This window comes from Perca fluviatilis, chromosome 17 (genome assembly GCF_010015445.1).
Source record: "Perca fluviatilis chromosome 17, GENO_Pfluv_1.0, whole genome shotgun sequence".
In the NCBI taxonomy this organism is placed as follows: Eukaryota; Metazoa; Chordata; class Actinopteri; order Perciformes; family Percidae; genus Perca; species Perca fluviatilis.
The window spans coordinates 1,331,561-1,354,686 of record NC_053128.1 but is presented as its reverse complement, the minus strand read 5'-3'; the positions used below and the strand labels follow the sequence as shown (position 1 = coordinate 1,354,686).

General features: G+C 40.5%; 1 protein-coding gene across 2 annotated transcripts; it reads right to left on the bottom strand.

Annotated features, from left to right (window-relative positions):
* Positions 1-10,100: 10,100 nt before the first annotated feature.
* Positions 10,101-19,246, bottom strand: nfil3 (nuclear factor, interleukin 3 regulated). Of its 2 annotated transcripts, XM_039780213.1 has the most exons (3): positions 19,012-19,246; positions 17,259-17,382; positions 10,101-13,832 (listed from the first exon to the last, which is right to left on the bottom strand). In XM_039780213.1, the coding sequence occupies exon 3, from the start codon at positions 13,715-13,717 to the stop codon at positions 12,341-12,343; it is 1,377 nt and encodes a 458-aa protein (XP_039636147.1). In that variant the 5' UTR covers positions 13,718-13,832; positions 17,259-17,382; positions 19,012-19,246; the 3' UTR covers positions 10,101-12,340. The 2 variants fall into 2 exon arrangements, with proteins under 2 accessions (XP_039636147.1, XP_039636146.1); XM_039780212.1 differs by lacking the exon at positions 17,259-17,382.
* Between the last annotated feature and the right edge of the window lie 3,880 nt (positions 19,247-23,126).

The following is a 23,126-nucleotide window of genomic DNA, read 5'->3' as shown; positions in this document are numbered from 1 at the left end:
TGTTGGCGTCACGTGACGTGGTTGCAGTCAGTACGGGACAGTACCATACAGTCTATCATAGACAGTATATAAGACGTCTGTGGACAGTACGGGAGTATGGCAAGCCGTTCGAACATTTAATCGAACCCCACTCCTATCTGCTCACTCCAATCCTACAGTTTATGATAACAGCATTTCTCCTAGTGAAAATTATATTCTCATGGAATGGTAATGAAAGATATCTACAATAACATTCTTTCTTGTAGAAATTGTATTTCAAGATATCTACAACTGAACATTACTAAACTCATTTAATATCTTTAAATCCTTAAAAAGTAGGCTATAAGTGGCCGTTTTATTATTATTATTATTATTATTATTATTATTATTATTATTATTTGTTAGCTAGACTGGATATTTATTGCAGATATCCGCATTTCAATTCTCCCTAGTCAAAAAGAACATTTCAGATATCCACAATGACAGTCTTGCTATCCAGAATGAACATTCTAGATATCTACAATATAACTGGAAGAGCTCCATTTTCACAAAGCCTATCTACAATCCAATTGTTAATAGTGATCATTTTAATTTCTAGTTTTCCAAAATAAAAAACATATTTGACACAATTGCACTGTTTTTAGTCATAATTTGTAGATTGTAGATATCTGTAATAGCATTATTACTAGTCATAATGCCAATTGTGGATATCGGTAATTACATTTGTACTAGTCTAAATATTTAGATATTCAAAATGACATTATGGATAGCTGGAAAGGTTTTTCATTTTGGAGATCTGAAATCAAAATTATGATTGGTAACAACTGGATTGTAGATATCTGAAATTGGAGTTCCTCCTTGTAAGAATACAATTGCAGACATCTAGAATATTGATTCTGGATAGGAAGCATGCCATTGTGGATGTCTGAAATTGAAAGCCCAATACACATGAATGGCATAAGTTATGTCATTTGTCAATTTAATTCGTCATTTTTATTGATAGTGTCACATCACAGTCTTGTCCACTGATGGGCAGTAACGCATTAGAAGTGATGTGTTACTGTAATACAATTACTTTTTTCAAGTAATGAGTAAAGTAAGGGATTACAATTGCAAAAACAGTAATTAGATTACTGTTACTTCCCCGTAAGCAGGCTGTGTTACTGCGTTAACTTAACCGTGATTTTGTTTTGTGAAACTGTCTCGTGAGTGACAATGATGTATGAGTGCCGCAACGTCAGTGGTAAACACCGACATGTGTAGTGTTGAACAAGAGACAACATGGGGCGCGGGAGAGAGCAGGACCATGCAGCGTTTAATGCTTGGAAGTACCGACAGCACTTTGTGTACAGTAGTTTGAGTCGGTTAAAGGTGACAAAAACATCAGCGTCCGCTGTACACTCTGCGTGGGAAGAAAACTTTTATCTACAGCGAAAAATTCCACCTCAAATCTGAGCAAGCACCTAGCAAGCCGGCACAGGAATGTGAAACTCACTGAAAAAAACCTGAACCCCCAACTGACATGACCGCTGCGGCGAGGGCCCCTGTCCTGCTTAAAAAAGGTGAAAATAGACTTAAAAGTGACAGGACTTAGTGCCGCTGAACTGAAGAAGCTTGTCGCTGGCTATATTGTCGAGGACATGCTGCCAATTTCCACTGTTGACTCTGAATCGTTGCGACGCATGTTTTTGAAAAGTAACTTAGTAAAGTAACTGGATTACTTTCTTGGAGAAGTAATCAGTAACTAATTACTATTTCAATTCAATTCAATTCAATTTTATTTATAGTATCAAATCATAACAAAAGTTATCTCGAGACACTTTACAGATAGAGTAGGTCTAGACCACACTATAATTTCCAAAACCCCAACAATTACAGTAATTCCCTCAAGAGCAAGCATTAGCAGTGGCTATCGCGACAGTGGCAAGGAAAAACTCCCTTTTAGGAAGAAACCTCGGCAGACCCAGACTCTTGGTAGGCGGTGTCTGACGGGGCCGGTTGGGGGTGTGATGAACAGTGGCGATAATAGTCACATTAAAGGTCACAGTGACTTCGAAGGGTATCGTGGAAGTTCATGTCATAGCAGGGCACATCGTGTCATACTGAGTAGTGCAGTCCCCTATACCGGATCCAGACTACTCTGTGCATAGGAACATCACAGCAGGGCGTTGCGGGATGTAGCGTGGCGCTGCAGAGCATGGGTGGATGCGGCGGATGCAGCAGGACGCAGCAGGATGCGGCCGGGAATTGCAGAAGAAGAAACATAAGGACTCCGGGGAGTAAACTCCCCAGAGCTAGATTAGTAACAAGCAATTCTGGGACAGGATGCATACAGAAGTAACAAGTAGAGAAGAGAGAGCAGCTCAGTGTGTCATAGGAAGGAAACAGCCTCCCCTGCAGTCTAGAATTGTAATAGCATAACTAAGAGAGGCAGGTTAAAGAGAGGTGCCTGGTCGGGCTAGAACTCTCCCCAACCGGATCGGGCTGTACTGGCCTGCCTCCCTCTACTCTTGCTATATTATTAATTATACAGTATATAAAACTGATGACTACGAGGAGAAGCAAGTGGGCCGGGTTAGGTGGACGCTGCAACTCCTCACTCCCTAACTATAAGCTTTGTCAAAGAGGAGGGTTTTCAGTTTACTCTTAAATGTGGCGACGGTGTCTGCCCCTCGAACCCAGACTGGAAGCTGGTTCCACAGAAGCGGAGCCTGATAGCTGAAGGCCCTGGCCCCCAGTCTACTTTTAGAGACTCTAGGAACCACAAGTAGCCCCGCATTCCGGGAGCGCAGTGCCCTAGTGGGACAATAAGGTACTAAGAGCTCTTCTAGGTATGATGGTGCTTGACCATTTAGAGCTTTGTAAGTCAGGAGGAGGATTTTAAATTCGATCCTAGATTTCACAGGAAGCCAATGCAGAGAAGCTAATACAGGAGAAATATGATCTCTTCTCTTAGTTCTCATCAGAACACGTGCTGCAGCATTCTGGATCAGCTGGAGAGTCTTAAGGGACTTATTTGGGCAACCTGATAATAAGGAATTGCAGTAATCTAGTCTAGAAGTAACGAATGCATGGACTAGTTTTTCAGCATCGTTTTGAGACAGGATATTCCTAATTTTGGCAATGTTACGAAGATGGAAAAAGGCTATTCTTGAGGTTTGTTTTAAGTGGGCGTTGAAGGATATATCCTGATAAAAAATAACTCCCAAATTTCTGACAGCAGTGCTGGAGGCCAGGGCAATACCATCCAGAGTAGCTATATCTTTCGAAAACGAAGTTCGGCAGTGTGTTGGTCCTATCACAATAACTTCCGTTTTGTCTGAGTTTAACATCAGGAAGATGTGGGTCATCCAGGATTTTATATCCTCAATACACGTTTGAAGTCTTGCTAACTGACCACTTTCATCTGGCTTAATTGACAGATATAATTGGGTATCGTCTGCGTAACAGTGATAGTTAATTGAGTGTTTCCTAATAATATGACCTAGATGAAGCATATATAAGGAAAATAGAATTGGTCCAAGCACTGAGCCTTGAGGAACGCCATGGCTAACTTTGGCGTGCTTGGAGGGTTTATCGTTAATGTTAACAAATTGGGATCGCTCAGAGAAATAAGACTTAAACCAGCTTAGTGCAATTCCTTTAATTCCGACTAAGTGTTCTAATCTCTGTAACAGGATTGTATGGTCAATAGTGTCAAATGCAGCACTAAGATCTAGTAAAACAAGAATGGAGACAAGTCCTTTGTCTGTTAGAAGGTCGTTAGTAATTTTCACCAGTGCCGTCTCTGTGCTATGATTCTTTCTAAATCCTGATTGAAAATCATCAAATAAACTGTTGCTATGTAGAAAATCACATAACTGATTAGCAACCACCTTCTCAAGGATCTTGGATAGAAAGGGAAGGTTAGATATAGGTCTATAGTTTGCTAAGACCTCAGGATCTAGGGTGGGTTTTTTCAGAAGAGGTTTTATCACAGCTATTTTAAATGACTGCGGTACATAACCTGTTAATAAGGACATATTGATCATATCTAGTAGTGAAGTGATTACCACGGGTAACGCTTCTTTGAGTAGCCTCGTTGGGATGGGGTCCAAGAGACAGGTAGATGGCTTAGCTGAGGATATCTTTAACATTAATTGTTGAAGGTCTATAGGATAAAAGCAGTCTAAGTATATGTCGGGACTAGTCGTTCGTTCTAGCGGTCCTGTATTTAAAGATGAACTGTTAGAAGTTAAGGGCAAAAGGTGATTAATTTTGTCTCTAATTGTTATAATTTTATCATTAAAGAAGCTCATGAAGTCATCACTACTCAGTGCTAGAGGAATAGATGGCTCAGTAGAGCTGTGACTGTCTGTCAGCCTGGCTACAGTGCTGAAAAGAAACCTTGGGTTGTTCTTATTTTCTTCTATTAGTGATGAGTAATAGTCTGATCTGGCCTTTCTTAGGGCCTTCCTATAGGTTTTGAGACTTTCTTGCCAATCCAAACGGGATTCTTCCACTTTGGTGGAGCGCCACTTACTTTCGAGGTTTCGCGAGATTTGTTTTAATTTGCGAGTTATACCAAGGAGCTGTTTTCCTTTGCTTTATCGTCTTCTTTTTGAGAGGAGCGACAGAGTCTAAAGTTAGTCCGTTAGGCAAGTCGTAGCACCGTCTACAAATGTATCAATTTGAGAGGGACTGAGGTTAACATACAGGTCCTCTGTTATGTTAAGGCATGACATAGAGTCAAATGCTGTTGTAATATCTTCCTTAAATTTCGCTATAGCACTGTCAGATAGGCATCTAGTGTAGAAGCTATTATCTAGTTTAGTATGGTCAGGTAGCAAGAATTCAAAAGTAATTAAAAAATGATCTGATAATACCAAATTCTGCGGAAATATTATTAAATCCTCAATTTCAATACCATATGCCAGCACAAGGTCGAGGGTGTGGTTAAAACAGTGCGTCGCCTTGTGCACACTCTGACTGAAACCGATTGAATCCAGTAATGAGTTGAAAGCAGTAGTAAGGCTATTGCTGTCAACGTCCACATGGATATTAAAATCACCTACAATAAGTACTTTGTCTGATTTAAGGACTACACATGATAAAAACTCTGAGAATTCAGATAAAAATTCAGAATACGGACCTGGAGCTCGGTAGACAACAACAAATATAATTGGCTGTTCTGATTTCCGTGTTGGATGTTGAAGATTAAGAACAAGGCTTTCAAAAGAGGTATAATTTCGTTTATGTCTAGGATTAATTAACAGGCTTGAATCAAATATGGCTGCAACTCCCCCTCCTCGGCCGGAGCCTCTAGGAATTTGAGTATTAATATGACTGGGAGGAGTCGCTTCATTTAGACTAACATATTCTTCATGGACCAGCCAGGTTTCAGTAAGACAGAATAGATCAATTTGATTATCAGATATCAATTCATTTACTAGTACTGCTTTAGAAGACAGAGATCTAATTTTCCTATCCTTTTCTATCAATGCAGTGGTAGTTTTAATTCCAATTAGGTTGTTAAGTATTGCCCCTCTATTCACCACTTTGTGTGGTCTGTTGTTGATTATAATTGGAATAGTACTAGTACTACATGTTACTGGAATAGTACTAGTACTACACGTTACTGGAATAATACTAGTACTACATGTTATCCTGCAGAAAACATTTTCAGATTCATCCACTTGTATAGTGCTATCAGGATCAATACCTGGGGGACATGAATCTGTGATATTTTCAACATAATGTCAATACTTGCCTTTCAGTGTGGTCGTTATGTTGTCAGATAGCATCCTGGCTCCGTGTCGGTTTGGGTGGAGACCATCATGCTTCAGCAGGTTGGGCATCTCCCAGAACAGGTTGAAGTTGTCGACATAGGGAATGCTCAGGGAAGTGCAGAGTGGTTCCAGCCAGGTGTGGAGCCAGAACAGTCTGGACCATCTCTCCGCACCCTTCCTGTAGGTAGGTAGAGGCCCAGAGATGACAATCCGCTTACCTGTACCCATCAGGGTGGAGAGGAGAGTGGTGAAGTCTTCCTGGAGTGCTATCGACCGTCTCTCTCTGATGTCGTTTGTGCCCACATGCACGATGATGTTGTCGACCTTGGCGTGGCGGGCGAGGATGCCGGGAAGTTTGTGCTGGATATCACGGACCTTGGCACCGGGGAAGCAGTAGACCTTGGAGGGACCGCTAGGTAAAGGGGGAATGTGGAGGTCCCTTACCATGGAGCTTCCAATGACCAGCGTGGAGGTTGATGAGTCCGAGGGGGGAGAGTCTGCCCTCAGTGGGCGCGTCAACTGTGTGGATGGACCAGGATGAGCTGCGTGGGGACGTGGCAGAGAAGGGAACTCCTCGTCGTTCGTCAGAATGCTGTAGCGGTTTTCTAGTTGTAGGGGTTGGGCTGGGGCTGAGCGTTGTCCTGACCGCCTGCTCTGGTGCTTGCTTATACGCCATGGCTCAGGCTGGTGTGGAGTGGAGCTGGTCGGCAGAGCTGGGCTGGCGTCTCCGGCAAGCCGAGGAGAGACAACAGGGACAGAGGTTGTATTAGTGCGTGGTGGGGTGAGAGTATTGCAGGGCACAGTGGAATCAAGACATCCGACAGTGTGTGTGTGGGGGGAACTTCCAATGATAATGGAGTCGAGGAACTGTTCACTTGCCTTGATCTGGTGGAGAGTCGATATTCTGGCTTCAAGTTCCACTATCTTCTGGCTGAACAGGAGGCACGAGTTTTCCAAGTAACTTGACCAACACTGGTCTTGTCCTAGAAAGACTGACATTGTGGATATCTGAAATGTTCTTTTTGACTAGAGAGAATTGCATTAGAGATATCTGCAATAAATATCCAGTCTTGCTAATAAATGTTGTAAAACGGCTCTTGTATTTTATAACGGATTTGTTGTAAAATATATGAATAGCTTGAAAACGGTTGATGTTGCCACAAAAGTATTTAAAAAGTATTGCATATATTACATATACATATATATATATACATATACATATATATATATACATATACATATATACATATATATATATATATATACATATACATACATATATATATGTATATATATATATACATATATATATACATATATACATATATATATACATATATACATATATATACATATATATATATATATACATATATATATACATATATACATATATATATACATATATATATATATATATATATATATATATATATATATATATATATATATATATATATATATATATATATATATATATATATATATATATATATATATATATATATATATATATATATATATATATATATATATATATATATATGTATATATATATGTATATATATATATATTTATATATATATATATTTATATATATATAGATAGATAGATAGATAGATAGATGGGTGTGTGTTGGGCTTTGATCATACATCATAACATATCTTCAGCTTATCTTGACAACAAAGAATATGTAACTTATCTTAATATAACCATATGTTTGGGATATCAATGTCACCGTCAGTTCTGCAAATATACGGTATATAGTTATTGTTATTGTTTTGACTGAGGGACCTAGTGGCTGAAAATACACCTCCCACAGATGTTTTAAGTGACTGGGAAATAACTGAGCAGAACTTTAGACTTGGACTAACTAAAAATAACAACTTGGGACCCACAGTTGTCTGCTGTGAGAGCTCACTGTCTTGAGACTTGAATGTGTGACAAAATCAATATCAGCCAAAATACAATTAACAGATTTTTTTTTAACTCAAATAACAATATTAGTATCAGCCTCAAAACTGAAGTATCAGTCAGGTATACTGAGATTCAGATCATTTATAAAACAACAAAAGAAATACACAGAAAAGAATATACTTGATTCAGTGACAATACATTTATTATAAACAAAAACTCACCATTACAATAAATCTTGTATAAAGTGTTCAGATACATGTAGTTTGACTTCAGGATGCTGGGCAAATGGAGTTATCAATATCATCATCATCATCATCATCCAAACTATGACAACATATGCACACACCATTCTTCATCTAGGGTTGGCTGAAGTCAGCCGTTTGAAATTGATTACAGAGAATACCAGGAGGCATGATGTAATCCCCGCAAATGGGTATAAGAAATTAATAAATGCGCCATTTGATGAACCCCTGACAGATCTGGATTCCATAACCCCCTGTGGCCCCCCTAACTGTGGCAAATTCTTTCATACAGTTTTAACCCCACCTTTATCCCCAAAGAGAGGATATTATTCATGTGCAGTGATACAAAAAAATGTAGGTTAACACTGAATGAGTATTTTCGTGTTTATTGTTATATGTGTATCGTTAGTCTTTTTTAGTTAGTTGGTGGTATGTAATACTTGTGCTTTTATTTGGTACCCCTAAAATCACATGTGGCCCCAGCCTGGCCCCTCCATTTAAAATGGTCTAGAACTGCCACTGCCTTTTCTGGTTTAATACTGAGGTTACATTTACATCGCTACGTTTTGGTTTTTAAGTGGAGTTTGGAGCCCAAAGTGATCTCTGTGCTCCAAGTGTTTTTATCTCCAGTAGAAGAACTAATCTCTGTTTAAACTAACACGCCCAAATCTCATATCTCATCATTCTGGTATACTGGACATAAACAGGAGGCAGCATGGAGACTCCGCCCCCTGCTGGTAGTTGCCATGGTAACGTTAGTAGCTTAGTCTCCGAACGAGACGTGACCGATAAGACCCAATCAGGAGAAGAAATGTTGGCGTTGGTGTCAGTTAGGGGTGTGCAAAAAAAATCGATTCACATTCGTATCGCGATTCAAGCTCTACAGATTCAAAATCGATTCATAGAATTCCAAAAATCAATTCATATTTTCTTCTTTTTTTTTTTTTTTTTTTTTTTTTTTTAATAATGGCGTATATACTATGTCCTGAAATGAGTTTAGCTCGCCATTCCCATAGATGGTGCTATGATGCCATCAAATTCACACCGACGCTTGGGCACTTGTCATAATCAAAAGAAGAACCAACGCACTCTTTCAATGCTCTAAACTCCCACCGCACTCTGAATGAAAAGCTCTTTTTATTTAAGTTTTATTTTTTACTTGAATTAAATGTATTTGAAAGCTGGCTAAAGCTTGGCACTTTGCAGTTTTTAAGTTGCCAAAGTTTTTATTTTTGTATGAAGACATATAAAGTAATATCAAAATACATTTAATTTGTTGTTTCTTTTAAAAATTGTATGTCTACTGCAATCACATGGGAAAAGTAATTACATTTACATACTGTGAATCCTTTTTTTTTTGTTTTTTTGTTGTTGTTTTTTTAAATCGAAAATCAATTTTGAATCGAATCTTGAGCCTAAAAATCGATATTGAATTGTGCCATTTTCTGAATTGTGTACCCATAGTGTCGGTGTTGTCAAAGGTCTCCGTTTGCGGCCGTTGAGACTGAAACACAACCCCACAGATTCAGAACCAAAACGGGTCAGAAGTGTTTCCAAATATCTCCGCTTTAGGGGCTCGGAAACGCCAGAGCAGGGGGGAATGAGAGGGGGAACCCCAGAGCAGGGGGAATGAGGGGGAAACGCCAGAGCAGGGGAATGAGAGGGGAAACGCCAGGCAGCGGGGAATGAGAGGGGAAACGCCAGAGCAGGGGGAATGAGAGGGGAAACGCCAGAGCAGGGAGATGAAGAGGGGGAACCCCCAGGGGAAGGAGGGGGGGAAAGCAGAGCAGGGGGAATGAGAGGGCACGCGAGCAGGGGGAATGGAGAGGGGGAACCCCAGAGCAGGGGGAATGAGAGGGGGAAACGCCAGAGCAGGGGGAATGAGAGGGGAAACGCCAGAGCAGGGGGAATGAGAGGGGAAACACCAGAGCAGGGGGGAATGAGAAAACGCAGGGGGAATGAGAGGGGAAACGCCGGAGCAGGGGGAATGAGAGGGGAACCCCAGAGCAGGGGAAATGAGAGGCGGGGAGCAGGGAAATGAGGAGGAGAAACGAGAGCAGGGGAATGAGAGGGGAACACGCCAGAGCAGGGGGAATGAGAGGGGAAACACCAGAGCAGGGGGAATGAGAGGGGAAACGCAAGAGCAGGGGGAATGAGAGGGGAAACGCCAGAGCAGGGGGAATGAGAGGGGGAACCCCAGAGCAGGGGAATGAGAGGGGGAAACGCCAGAGCAGGGGGAATGAGAGGGGGAAACGTAGCAGAAGATATTCATTTTTTAAAACCAAAATGTAGCAATGGAAATGTAGCCTGAATGTCTGGAGACTCTTGATATACAAATGTTACTTTTCTAGAAGTTGCAAACACCTGAGGATAGAATGTATCTGAGCTTTATAAAACCATTCAGATCTAGTGGTGTCAGCTCCATCAGATGGTAATCACAATTCTCCAGTCAGTGTCACGCACAGTCTCAGTACAGTATAACCAGCAGACCGGAACGTTTGAATAATCAACAAAATTCCACCAAAAAAACAAAAAAGAAGCGATGGTTATTTGGCAAAGAGTGAACCCGTGCACCAGAGCCTATTTAAAAGTTATGCTGAACTTAGGTTAAAGCCAAAAATCTGGAACTTTCAGCATTTTAAAAAAGACAAAAGAGAACAGAAATGCTGTATTTTATGGTCCCGGTTCTTAGTTCCCTGAAAAGAACTATGTCATTAGATAATAATTATAGGGAAAATAGTGTGTCCTTAAAAAAATGCTCCATTTAAATTCAAGAAAAAGTTTGTTTGCCGTAGACAAATTCCATATTTGTACATGTTCAGCTGACCTGCTGTTCACTGACTAAAGTCTAGGTTCCATCAGCAGTTTAATTGAATTATAATTGGAAGAGTACCAATTAAACATCTTTATCCCCCCATAATAAGTACCAAATGACATCATTCCTTCCAGGAAATGTCTTCTTTAGAAATGACAAACCCATAAAATAAAGCACCACAGAACATTCCCTTTAAAGCAGACGTATGGACTGGAAACCTGTCACCACACCAACACACAAAATAGCATTACTACATCAGTTAAAAACAGATTTCAGCTTTAAAGCAAATAACGTCCAAACCTTTGGCAACATTTATCACACTGCCCCCAGCCGAAAACATGTGATGATGTTAATAACGGGGGCCTTTTCCTGCTCCACAAACACCAGAGCAACAGTGTTCAGTGAAAGTAGGTGGGACAGCAGTTATGAATCATTTGGTAAAATAAAAATAAAAGCTTCACACATATTAATATCCTACACATTAATGTCTATCACACATCATCAATTAACAATTTACTGTAAATTCTCCAACAGTGCCCAGAAATTCTTTGTTTAAATTCAGTATAATGTACAATTCATCACTTACCTAAGCAGAAAGAGAGTCCTGTCATACTCACCACTCTGCTGGTTTACTGTTTTCAATCACCAATTAATTCCAGTCGCTTTAGCTTTGAACTTTTGTTTTTCTATCCCTGAATAAGCTACTGTTAAAAGCACTTAGGCCTGCACAATTAATCACAATTTTATCAAAATCACAATATGGACTAGTGCAATATCCAGGGGTGTGCAAGATTTGTTTAAGGCAAAATATGTGTCAAAGCATTCTAAATTTAGTGACGTCCCAGCCTACAAATCCCTTCCTACAGAATGAAGAGAGAATCTGTTTGGTACAGATCCTCGCATCAATCACACTATGATCATTTTATATTTTGAAATTTTAATATTTTTCAATGAAAATGAGAATAAGGATACAAAAATGATCATTCCCTTCAATATCGTGAATCATAGCACAATCGCAATATCAGTCAAAATAATCGCAGGGAGTGTTAAGTTTCTCCTTACAGGGCCTAATCCTGACTTTTCCTGGTAGGCTTTCAATATAATATAGAACAGTAACGCACATCAAGGGTTGTGGTGAGGTGCAGAAGGTCGGAGGGCCGAAATGTCTTTTTTTCAAGGCTTTTAATATAAACAATTGCAGGAAGTGTTAAATTTCATTGCCCCTATGTTGAAAGTGGTTGAAGAAAAGCTGAAGTATGAGCCAATGGAATTAAACAGTGAATGAAAACAGTATTTGTGTTAGAGATGAGATACTCTAAGGAGCAGAGTGGTGAGAATGACACGTACTGATGGGATTACAGCTGTGGCTTTCGTGACATTGCTTAGAGCACCTTTAATGAATTTACCTTGTGAACTACACTACAGGTAATTCCACGCCTTCTCAATGTTTTTTAAATCAGCCTATACTAGCAAACAGCCTTTGCTCGTGCTCCAACAGCTATTATTTGAACACCTTCTATTTGAAAAGTTACGATAACTGAAACATTGTTTAACTCCAATATGAACCACACAATGCAACAGCAAATACAGTGGAAATGCAAAAAAACAAAACACAGAGGTCATGCAGAGGACCATCCTTGTGGTAATGACTCATGATGATGAGTGGGGCTTTTGGTTGACTCTATCACAGATTCTTGCTGTGCTGGGATCAGTCTTTTCAGAGAGGCCACTTTTGCAGATAGGCATGCAGGGCTTGGTCTTAGATACAAGTCCTCAGCATGCGAGTGCACATAGGAACGTTCTTTTACATCCACACCGCTTTTGTTTGAGACAGGGCTTGTGGTTAGTCTGCTACTCTGGCAGCCCTTCTGCGGGGTCTCTGTGCTGCTTTTATGACACTGCTCAGATGGCTGGCTCCAGTCCTGCATGTTGGTGACCTGTAATGACAAAGGGCACGGGGACAACTGGGTGCACTCTGAAGACTCCTGAGTGCTCCTGTAGCATCCCCCCTTGGAAATCCTGACGGGAGAGGAGGACCTTCCAGAAGACTCATATTCAGGGTCCATGGCCTCCACTTTAATCGGGATGGTTCTGGCTTTGATACGCAGTTTATGGGGCAATGCCGAAGAACTGGCATCTGGCACTTTGTGTGTTGAGACAATGACACTTCTTGGGTCAGCTGCAGACGGCATCAACCCTTTGGGGACCTGCTGCTCGTCCTCGCCATCTGAGGATTTGCTCACAGCGCCGTCGTCTGAGCTCCTGGGGGAGTCACTGGATGACCTGGTGAGCTGCAGGAAGGAGGCAGGCTGGGAGTAGACTCCAGACAAAGGGCTGGCCATGTAGTTTCTGTAGAGTTCGTAGGGACTACTACGCTCTTGTGCATAGCCGCCATTCTCGGCGGGTTCCTGCTTGACCTCTGCAGGCCTGCAGATATCAAAGCTGCCCTGAGCCGCAGTGCATGTCTCGAGCTTGTGGGGGGAATGCTTGATGACTGATATGCAGGTGCTGCGCAAGCGAAGAGGCTCCGAAACCCTGCCGGACGAACTTTGACTGGCGCTGGGTGGAACAAACTCCTGGTAGAGGTCGATGGCGGTAGAGCTGGATAAATTCTGCACTTCCTGGGTATATGCTGTCAAGCTCACCAGGCCAAACCTCAGCTTCAGCGACAGCAGCTCGGCCTTGAGGGAGGCGTTTTCCTCCCCGAGGGCCATCAGCTTGTTCTCGAGCACCATGTCGTTTATCCGCCGCTTCTCCCTGGAGCGCTTGGCCGCCTCGTTGTTTTTGCGACGCCTCTCCCAGTAAACCGTATCTTTTTTCTCCTCTGGGATAAACTCTCTTTTCCTGCGACAGGTACTTTTTGCTTTGAAAGGAATACCAGGGATTTTTTGGCCTATCACATCTCTGTTAGCCCCCTGTAAAGCCACAGCCAGGACCAGGGCATCCTCTCCACTGTAGGACTCACTGGAGTCCACCTCTTGCTTGATGGATTGCATATTATCACTGTTGGCTACTGTCAATAAGTTGACAGGTCTTTAACTGTGAACCATCATGCTTGAATGCAGCAATAGTAACTGCCACATTGGATTAATCCGCTTGAGTTGAGGAAATCTGTGGAATAACAGACAATGAGAGAGGTTCTAGATGTGAGTGTCAAGTTAACCATATTTTCTAAGTAATGCATTTCCATTAAGGTAGGTATGTCTCCCTCTCAGATGATACAATATGAATCTAGATGATGTGATTGATTGTAGATACATTTGTAGGGTTATGAGTTGATATTGATGTTTCATATTGATTCAGTTCAGGTTCAGTAAGATTTGATATTTGTGTTTAGGACTGCAACTAACGATTATTTTCATTATCGATTAATCTGCCGATTATTTTCTTGATTAATCGTGTGGTCTATAAAATGTCAGAAAATAGTGAAAAATGTCAATCCCAGTCCAAGTCCAAGATGATAGCTTGAAATGTCTTGTTTTGTCCAAAATCAAAAGATATTTAGTTTAAGATGATATAAAACAAAAAAGAGCAGGAAATCTCCGTATTTGAGAGGCTGAAAAAAAAAAGAGCATTTTCTGGCATTTTTGCATGAAAAATGACTTTAACGATTAACCAATTATTAATATAGTTGCAGATAATTTTTGTCGATCGACTAATCGATTAGTCGACTAATCGCTGCAGCCCTATTTGTGTTGCTTTTGAGCTACTAAATAAAAGAAACAATTCAATTTAAGAGTTTGAAATGCAACAACAACAAAAAAATGGCACACAAGTTTTGTATGCTTCTTGGATGCTATACACACACATCTCTCCGTTTCAGTGCCGCTGAGATTACAACTGGTAAAAAAAAAAAAAAAAAACATGACAGAATGAGTTCCATTTTTAAGCAAGCACATCCTTAAAAATCTTTTTTAGTCAAGGTTTTTATAATGTATCCTAAAAAAAAAAAATTTTAATTTTTGAAAGGGACACATTAACTTTGATCTGTTGCAGACAGAATGAGTGAATATTATTTTCTTAATTTTCATAACCCAGAACAATGACTAATTCCATTTTAAAAAGTGTATGTGTGTGTTTGTGTGTCTTTCTCCTCATCTGTCAGTCACTCCCTTTTAGGGACCGTTCGGTATTTATGGAATGGACCACCGGAGGAAAATAGGGGAGGGTCATGTCTTTTATTCTTTGTTGAGGGGAGGGTCACCCAAACATTTTTGTCTTGGGGGCGGTCTGACCCATGAGTTGCCCTCATGTATATATACGTCGGTGGCTGAAACAGGTAATTGCATTGTTTAAACAATTAGTGGAATAATTACGTCTGGCATGACCAGATATTTTATAAATATTTTAAATAACACAAAACAACTAAATGGTGGTAGGTAATACATCTGATTTCATATACTGCTTTAGTAAAAATCATATTACCTGGCTGATGATGGGAGCAGCAGGACGCAAAAAACAAAAATTACTGTTGCACTATGTCTGCAAATCTTGCCGTGCCAACGTTGCAATAAAGGTTTCCTAAATGCCATGTACAGTATATACATTTGATATCATCTTACTAATTGATTGCGGGTTTTGTGTAGATTTGGACTTTTATACGTTTATTCCACTTTGTTTAGGCCTAAACGGTGAAGTGGAGAGGTCTCGTTCAACTGTTTGGAGCTGGCTGGTGAATGTGAGGCGTATAGGCCTTGCTGGATACACCGTGAACCTTTTTGTGGATCTACTGATCGCTGTGGATTACTTTTTTTTCATGGCATTGGATTACAGCAAAATACGGATCTTTTTTTTTCTTAAAAAAGGAACACGCCGACTTATTGGGAATTTAGCTTATTCACCGTAACCCCCAGAGTTAGACAAGTCCATACATACCCTTCTCATCTCCGTGCGTGCTGTAAAGCTGTCTGACGGCTCCAGCGGCATCAGCCCATCACAGAACAGGCAGGTGAATGGTTCCAGTAATCCTACTGCTCCGAATAAGTGACAAAATAACGCCAACATGTTCCTATTTACATGTTGTGATTTGTAGAGTCACAGCGTGTACAAAAAACAACGTAACATGAGACACAGCCGTCTTCTAACCGTAAACAAACCGGGAACTATATTCTCAGGCGGAAGAATATAGTACTTGGGCGGAGTGATATGCTCGCAGCAAGCCTGTCTGAGAATATAGTTCCTGGTTTTTACGGTTAGAAGATGTCTTGTCTCATTGTTACGTTTCTGTGACTCTAGAAATCACAAAGAAATAGCGAAAAATGTTAGCGTTTATTCTGGTCACAAGGATAACTGGAACCAATCACCTGCAGGATCTGTGCTAGGCTAAGCTAATGCTGGAGCCGTCAGACAGCCTTTAGAGCGCGAAGGGTATCGACTAACTTTCGGGTTCGCGAATAAGCTCGCTAAATTCATGGCGTCGTTCTTTAACCGCTTTATGGTGTGACTGCGCTTGGTTCTGTGTTTGGAGAGGCATCTCAACAGACTGTAGGTCCATCACTGATTGGTCACTGTTACATTTTAGTTGAATTTAAGTGTCGGGGAATTCCGCCACCGTCTGTCTATTGCGTTCCAAGACAGCCGTGCTGCGATTGGATTTCATAAGGGCAAATTGTTAAATTGTCACAATGTAATTTAAAATCTGCTTTAAAAATAAACATGTATGTTTTAAATATAATGTTCAGCTTCGGCAGCTTTACCTATGTGCTAAAACATACAATTACTGAGGAAGCCTAGTGACGAGTCCATAGCAACCAGTTCATGTGTTGAGTGTTCATTGTTTGTTATTACCCAGTGTGCTTTGTTGGTCTCAATGTTTTATTTCATGTGAATACTAGTTTACTAGAGGAGTAACTTAGTATTTGAAGTAATGCAGTGGAGAAACAAGCTACAATGGAAGTTAATATGGCAATTATCCAGCCTGTATTTACCTTCACAAAAGTGCTTGTTTTGCCACTGACAGACTCAGATTAATATTCTGACAACATTATGGAAAGGATTTCTAAGGAGGTCGACCTTTCTGGTAAAGAGTAAGATTATTTATTTAAACATAAAAGGTCCGCGTAATTGCATTAGCTAAACCCACCAGACTCCATGTAAATAAACAGTACTTTTATCATAAAATACACTTCAGTCAAAGTTGACACAAACAAAACAAAACTATATAAATACGTTTTGGGTCGTCTTTCCACTTTTCCAACCATCACAACTCTAGTTTTGGTTAAAATAACACATAGTTTATAGATTTACATGTATAAATATGTTGGCTCTATACACGCTAAAAGTATTGTCTAAGTATAAGTCTGGTGGGTTTAGCATTAGCAACCTGTCAGAGCGGTTTCTGGTTAAACAGAAAGGTCTCAAAGAGGTTTTAAAAAGGTCTATCTCTGTAGGGATCCTTTCATAATGTTGTCAGAAACTTAATATTAATCGGAGTCTGTCAGCAGCAAAAACCGAACTTTAGTGGACGCAAATTAACAATTTACAAGTCATAATTCATTCTAGCCACTTATCACCTAAAGATGACATTTGCATACATACATTTTAAAGTGATCCCTACTCCTAGGTGCTGCTTAAAAAAAGGCAGTTTGGGCTTCCAAGCTCCCATACATCCAGAGGAGATAGAACAAAGGACTACAGACAGCTGGAATGGTAACACGTGGCCCTGCAGAATGTCACACACACACACACACACACACACACACACACACACATGCACACGCACACACAGTAACCTCAGGCCTACAGCACACACAGGCATCCTAACACACTGCCACACAACCAACTGGGACTGTTGCAGAAAGATGTTGGCTTATGGAAATAAAGTTAATAATAGAAATACAGGTTAGGGGTGTGGTTACATTTCCCCCAAAAAAATGTCTCTCCTAACTTTGTGTCCTCATTTGTCCTGTTGAGGGTCTACATTCAGGAATCATTAATTAAGGATTACACATTATTAATAAATGACAAGTAGACTAATGTATAGCCTGGTTCCTATAGAATGGACTTATTATGGTGTGGCCCTAATTACTTTTAATAACCAAACAAGCCCACTGTCGGTGCTTTGGAAGTCCACTAGACAACTTGCAATTCTGTGAAATAGTTTATGGCTGATGTTACCATATGCGACTGATACACTATTTGGATTGTTTTCTTCTTCTATTTTCTGAGATCAGAGGGGAAATATTACAGATGTGGCGATTTGATTTGGCACCGCACGGCTGGGCTTATTTATTTAGGGATGTGAGGATCTTTTCTAACGAGGCAATATGACATCAAGACTAAATTTGGATCACACGTGATAAAAATGGGTGGTTATATTACCGCAACGTGAGCTCGATTTGGGGGGCGCGGGAGTTCACCGTCGGTTCAGCCGCGACAGGCCGGCGGGTACATGCAGTGGGGGGTGGGGGGACAGGATCCGGGACGGGCCGGGCCGGGCCGCAGCGGACCGTCAACACATCCTATTGTCCCAGATTCCTTCATTGTGTCCATATGACACAATAAACTCTGCGCCCCCAGCCTCCGACTGCCAGCAGTTTCTATGGCTGCAGACATTATGCAATGTTTACCTGGGTGGCAGTATGCTGTTCTGCTCTGTATGTGTAAGTTAAAATAGGCCTATATCTTAATAAATACATACATAATGTGTCAGATATTTAACGCTGTATGTAACGCTGTAGGCTGTGCTGAGACAATGTGGGCATTCACTCTGTTGACATCATTGGGGTCTCTACGCCCAAAAAAAGTAAGCGGTTGTAATGTGCAGTAGTATAGGTTAATAAAGTTACAGAAGGGGTTGCTTTGTTAGCGTTACTTGGACCAATAACTCGCTGACTCCCAAGACAGCAGCCACAAGGCTTTGCCAACGTGTCTGACAGCCACCTCATATTCTGGGTTAGCCTGCAACACTGTCGCAATCCGTAAACTCCTGCTACTGTAACGGCAGGCCTACGTGCCCGAATACAACCCAGTACATGGCTCCGTTCTCCTGCTTCTAGCAGGCTACTAATACAGTAATGTTACAGTCAACTACTAACAGCCAAGATAATAACGTTACACGCTGCCTCGAACTTGAGCTTGGTTTCACCTTCAATGCGAATCTGAACATGGCTATTCAAATGTTAAAGTGGGCTGTACGCAAGAAAGCATGGAGGTTAGCGACATGACACAGTTCAAAGCTCTGCGCCGCCGGGATTCTGGGACGTTCTTCCGAACACGTAAACACAACACCATCCCGCACAAATCTCTAACACTACACTGGCTAAATGTTAACCTCAAATAAAAACGGTACCTTTTCTAGCACCTGGTTGGATGGTTGGTCTGGTTTTCCTCCGCGTATCAAGCACAGAGAAGAAGTTCGGGTTTGCCATCAGCTAATAAAGAAAGAGGTGTCGATGAAAATCCTACAAGTTGCGAAGTACCTGGCTCTCCTCCCTTGGCTTTTTCCTCTCAAGGTGGCTACTGACTCATGATCTGTGTTAGTAGGTCATGGGCTGGTTAAGTGTATTGGCAACGTGAGATGAAATGACAGCAACTGCAGCCAATAGGAACGCAGCATTTTCCAAAGTTTAGCCAATGTCTTTTGGCTTCAGCAGAGAGCTCAAATCTCATATAAAACGTATGTCGTCATGCACTGAGCGTGTGGTGCTTTTAGGTGCGTCAGTTCAAATTGAAAACAAATGCAGTTTTTGCAATGATGAACCAGAAGCTATAACATTTATTACAATTGTATACATTCAATTATTTTTGGGACTTGAATTATGCATTATAGGCCTATAAAGTATAAAACCAATCATAATATCAAAATTGAATGTAAAAATATCTTCTTCCTTTTTATTTTGAACATGAGAATTTGAAAGTTGAATTTATTGTCAATTTATTGGACTTTATCGGACACATTTTACAAAATGCAAAACAAATGTTACCCCCCAATTTCATTGCTTCTTAATGTGAATTCAAAGAATATATTAAGTCTCTCAAACTTATAGACACTATGGTTAACTTTTTGAAGAACAATGTTTATTATTTTTGTCTCTTATTGTAATAGTATGTTGTTTAATCATCTCCCTCTACATATTCTTTGTTATTGACACTGTTTTCTGTTTATTTAATATGTGTCTGAAATGTTGTATATTTGGATGTATTTTCTCAATAAAGTTGCGTTAGTTCAAAATACTGTATCAATAACAAGCTAAATGGTGCTTTACCAGCCAAAATGTTAAATAATAAGTAGTATTTGAGTAGTTAAAATGCAGTAGGAATAACAACACTCGGCAAGATACCATAACTAAACACCATTCACCAAGGCAAATTCCACATTAGTGTACTTACTGTTGCAATGAAAGCTTTTGTGTTTTGTGATTCTTGTACTGCCCGGCGCCTCTAGGGGTCCCTGTTGGATAGCCGGTGTGCACTGGTTCTGATTCTCCATCCATGGCTTGTACCTGGAGGTTCAGAGTTAAGATGGCTGCTCTGCTCAAATATGTGTTCCTGGATAGTTCACATGCCTGTTTGTAATGTGAGCACCGTCCATTGTATCACTGTATGGATTCAAGGCAATACCAAAGTTCTAACTTTGGTTTGAGAGTTTTTGAATCCCATTGCCTGCATTTCTACATACATTTAGGGAAATAATGAAGTTGATCATAATGATCAATTCTTCCAAAAGAGATTGTTACAGTACAATTTCTCTATTGTTCAAACAGGGGCTGATCACTGAGACTTATGAATAAAATAATAGCAAAGGAATTTGAAAGTGGGTGGACAGAAATGAGATTTGGGAAAGTGTGTGTGTGTGTGGGGGGGGGAGGGGCAGATCAAGTCATCATTACATGATGGATAATGAACAGTGGACACCCTCCTAACCATCATTTGCCCCACAAAGCTTTAAATGTGGCGAAACAAAGATGAAACACTGAATTACTGTATGACAAACACTGACCCGACACTTCACTGAGGCTCCAGGCCTCAAACATGAGATATCATATCATATAAATAAGGTTTACTGACCATGCATTCCAACAATAAGTCTAATACTAGTTGGAACAAATTGGTTAACGGTGGTAGTGGGGGAAAAAGTGTAAAAAAAGGGACAAAAACGTTATATACAGATATTACACACTTGTTTGTTAAACCTGGGATGTGAATCCAAGCTGATTCCTAAGTTCCTACGTTTCATGTCTAAACTAAAATATACATGAAATGAAGAAACCAGAGAGAAATGTGACCATGAGGACAGAGAGGAGTACAGAAAGACCTTGATGCATGCAGGAAATCCACGCACGCACACACACACACACAAAAGGTTTGGTTATAATAATAATAATAATAATAAATTGAATTTATATAGCGCTTTTCATGGACTCAAAGTCGCTTATGCATTACAAAAGTCCTCATTAGAAGAATGGCTCCTTTCAAAGTGTTATATTATTCTTTAAAGATTTTTTTTGGGGCAATTTTAGGCCTTTTTTGACAGGACAGCTGAAGACATGAAAGGAGAGAGAGAGGGGGGAATGACATGCAGCAAAGGGCCGCAGGTTGGAGTCAAACCCTGGCCCGCTGCGTCGAGAAGTAAACCTCTGCATATGGGCGCCTGTTCTACCAACTGAGCTAACCGGGCGCCCAAAAGTGTTATATTATTATAGAATATTATATTATGATGTTTCTTAGCCCTAACAGATGCACGTAGGAGTATTGTAACGTAGTTTAGTAATGTGGAGCCAATTTTAGATACTTTGCATACTACTGAGTATGTTAGTAGTATAGTACTGCATCATATCATTCACGTATGTAAAAAGTAACAATAAGTGTCAAAATGTACTGGAATAACAAGTACAATATTTTCTTCTGGCATTTCTTCTGAGGAGTAGAAGTAGGAAGTAGCAATGGCTGACTTAGAGCTGGGCGATATGGAGAAAATCAAATATCACAATATTGTTTAACCAAATACATCAATGTCGATGTTGTCGGGTTGACTTTTGTCAAATAATCATCGTCATGTGGATATAATGACTAAGTGGGTAAAGGCAAATAATAGAACATCTAGAACCGTCTGGTAGGTTCAGAAAATGATGTCACTTTACTGTAATGCAGCCTTTAAACCAGGAAAAGACAACACTTGTTTCATATCACGATATTACAATATCCAAAATCTAAGATGGTATCCAGTTTCATATATCAATGTCGATATAATATTGATACATTGCCCAGCCTTAGGCTGACTCCTCTGCGTTGAAAGGATCCAGCTGAGGTGGTTGGGACATCTGATAAGGAGGCCTCGGGGAAGACCCAGGACTAGGGGCAGAGATTATATCTCCACCCTGGCCTGGGAACGCCTATGAACCCCCAATCAGAGCTGGTTAATATGGCTCAGTAAAGGGAAGTTTGGGGTCCCCTGCTGGAGCTGCTGCGCCCAAGACCCCACCGCGGATAAGCGGGATTCTTTGCTGGGGAAGTCAACAAGCTGTGTGAAGTTTATCAGGGTGTTGGCGAGAGTCACGTAATTCAAATCTCCAGAGATCGCCACCAAGGCATTAAGGTGGTGTGTCTGGAGCTTGGCTGGGACAGAGTGGATGATGCAGTGTGCTTTAATACATGAAATAAAATGGAAGGGTATCTTTTCCGTGAGACGTCAAAAACCCTCTCTACGTGGATTGGCCGTAGCCTGCTTGTTTAAATGTTGTGGCTGTAAATAGAACTTCCGATTATATTAAAGCCAATATTCCCAAATAAGCACACAGCTATGTTTTCAGAAACGAAGACCTTCAATCAAAATGTTTATAATCACTTTAAAAGAATTATAGTACTTATTTGGTGCTATTTAATTCCATTAAAACTGTAAAAATCCTGTCCAGGGAAGAGTCCAGCTTGTTTGTGTCCACTCTTTAATTGGAGATATAATATTGATATATGTGGTCAGGACAGTTTAAATATGTTGGTCCCTAAAGTCTGTTTTTACACACTTGCAAATGTTCATACAGACTGCTTTGGCTGGTGGCAGATTGACCAGCTTTGATGGCTAGTTTCTCACTTGTTGGTGAGCTCCTGCGTTATTTTGCTTTTGGTAACGGACCTGTGATCTTTTGGGCCAAGGAGATCTCCTGTATCTTAATCCTTACTTCCCATTTACTGTGTAGCCTGACATACATCTGCAAAAAGGTGTCCATTAATGTGAGATGCAATTTTACAAACCGGTATATGACAAGTGGTCTGCTGTTTGAAGTAAAAATGATGAAACCATGGAGTAGTTCTGTCCTATCAGCTGAGCGTGCCCTGTTGTAGCTTAGCATTGTTGCTGACTAGGTGCTAAGTCACTTCATAGCCCGTCTTCTGGAGCATTAAAGTTCCTCCTTGACATCAGAAGTTTGACAAAATAATCTTAACTGATGGTCCAATTACTAGCTTGTT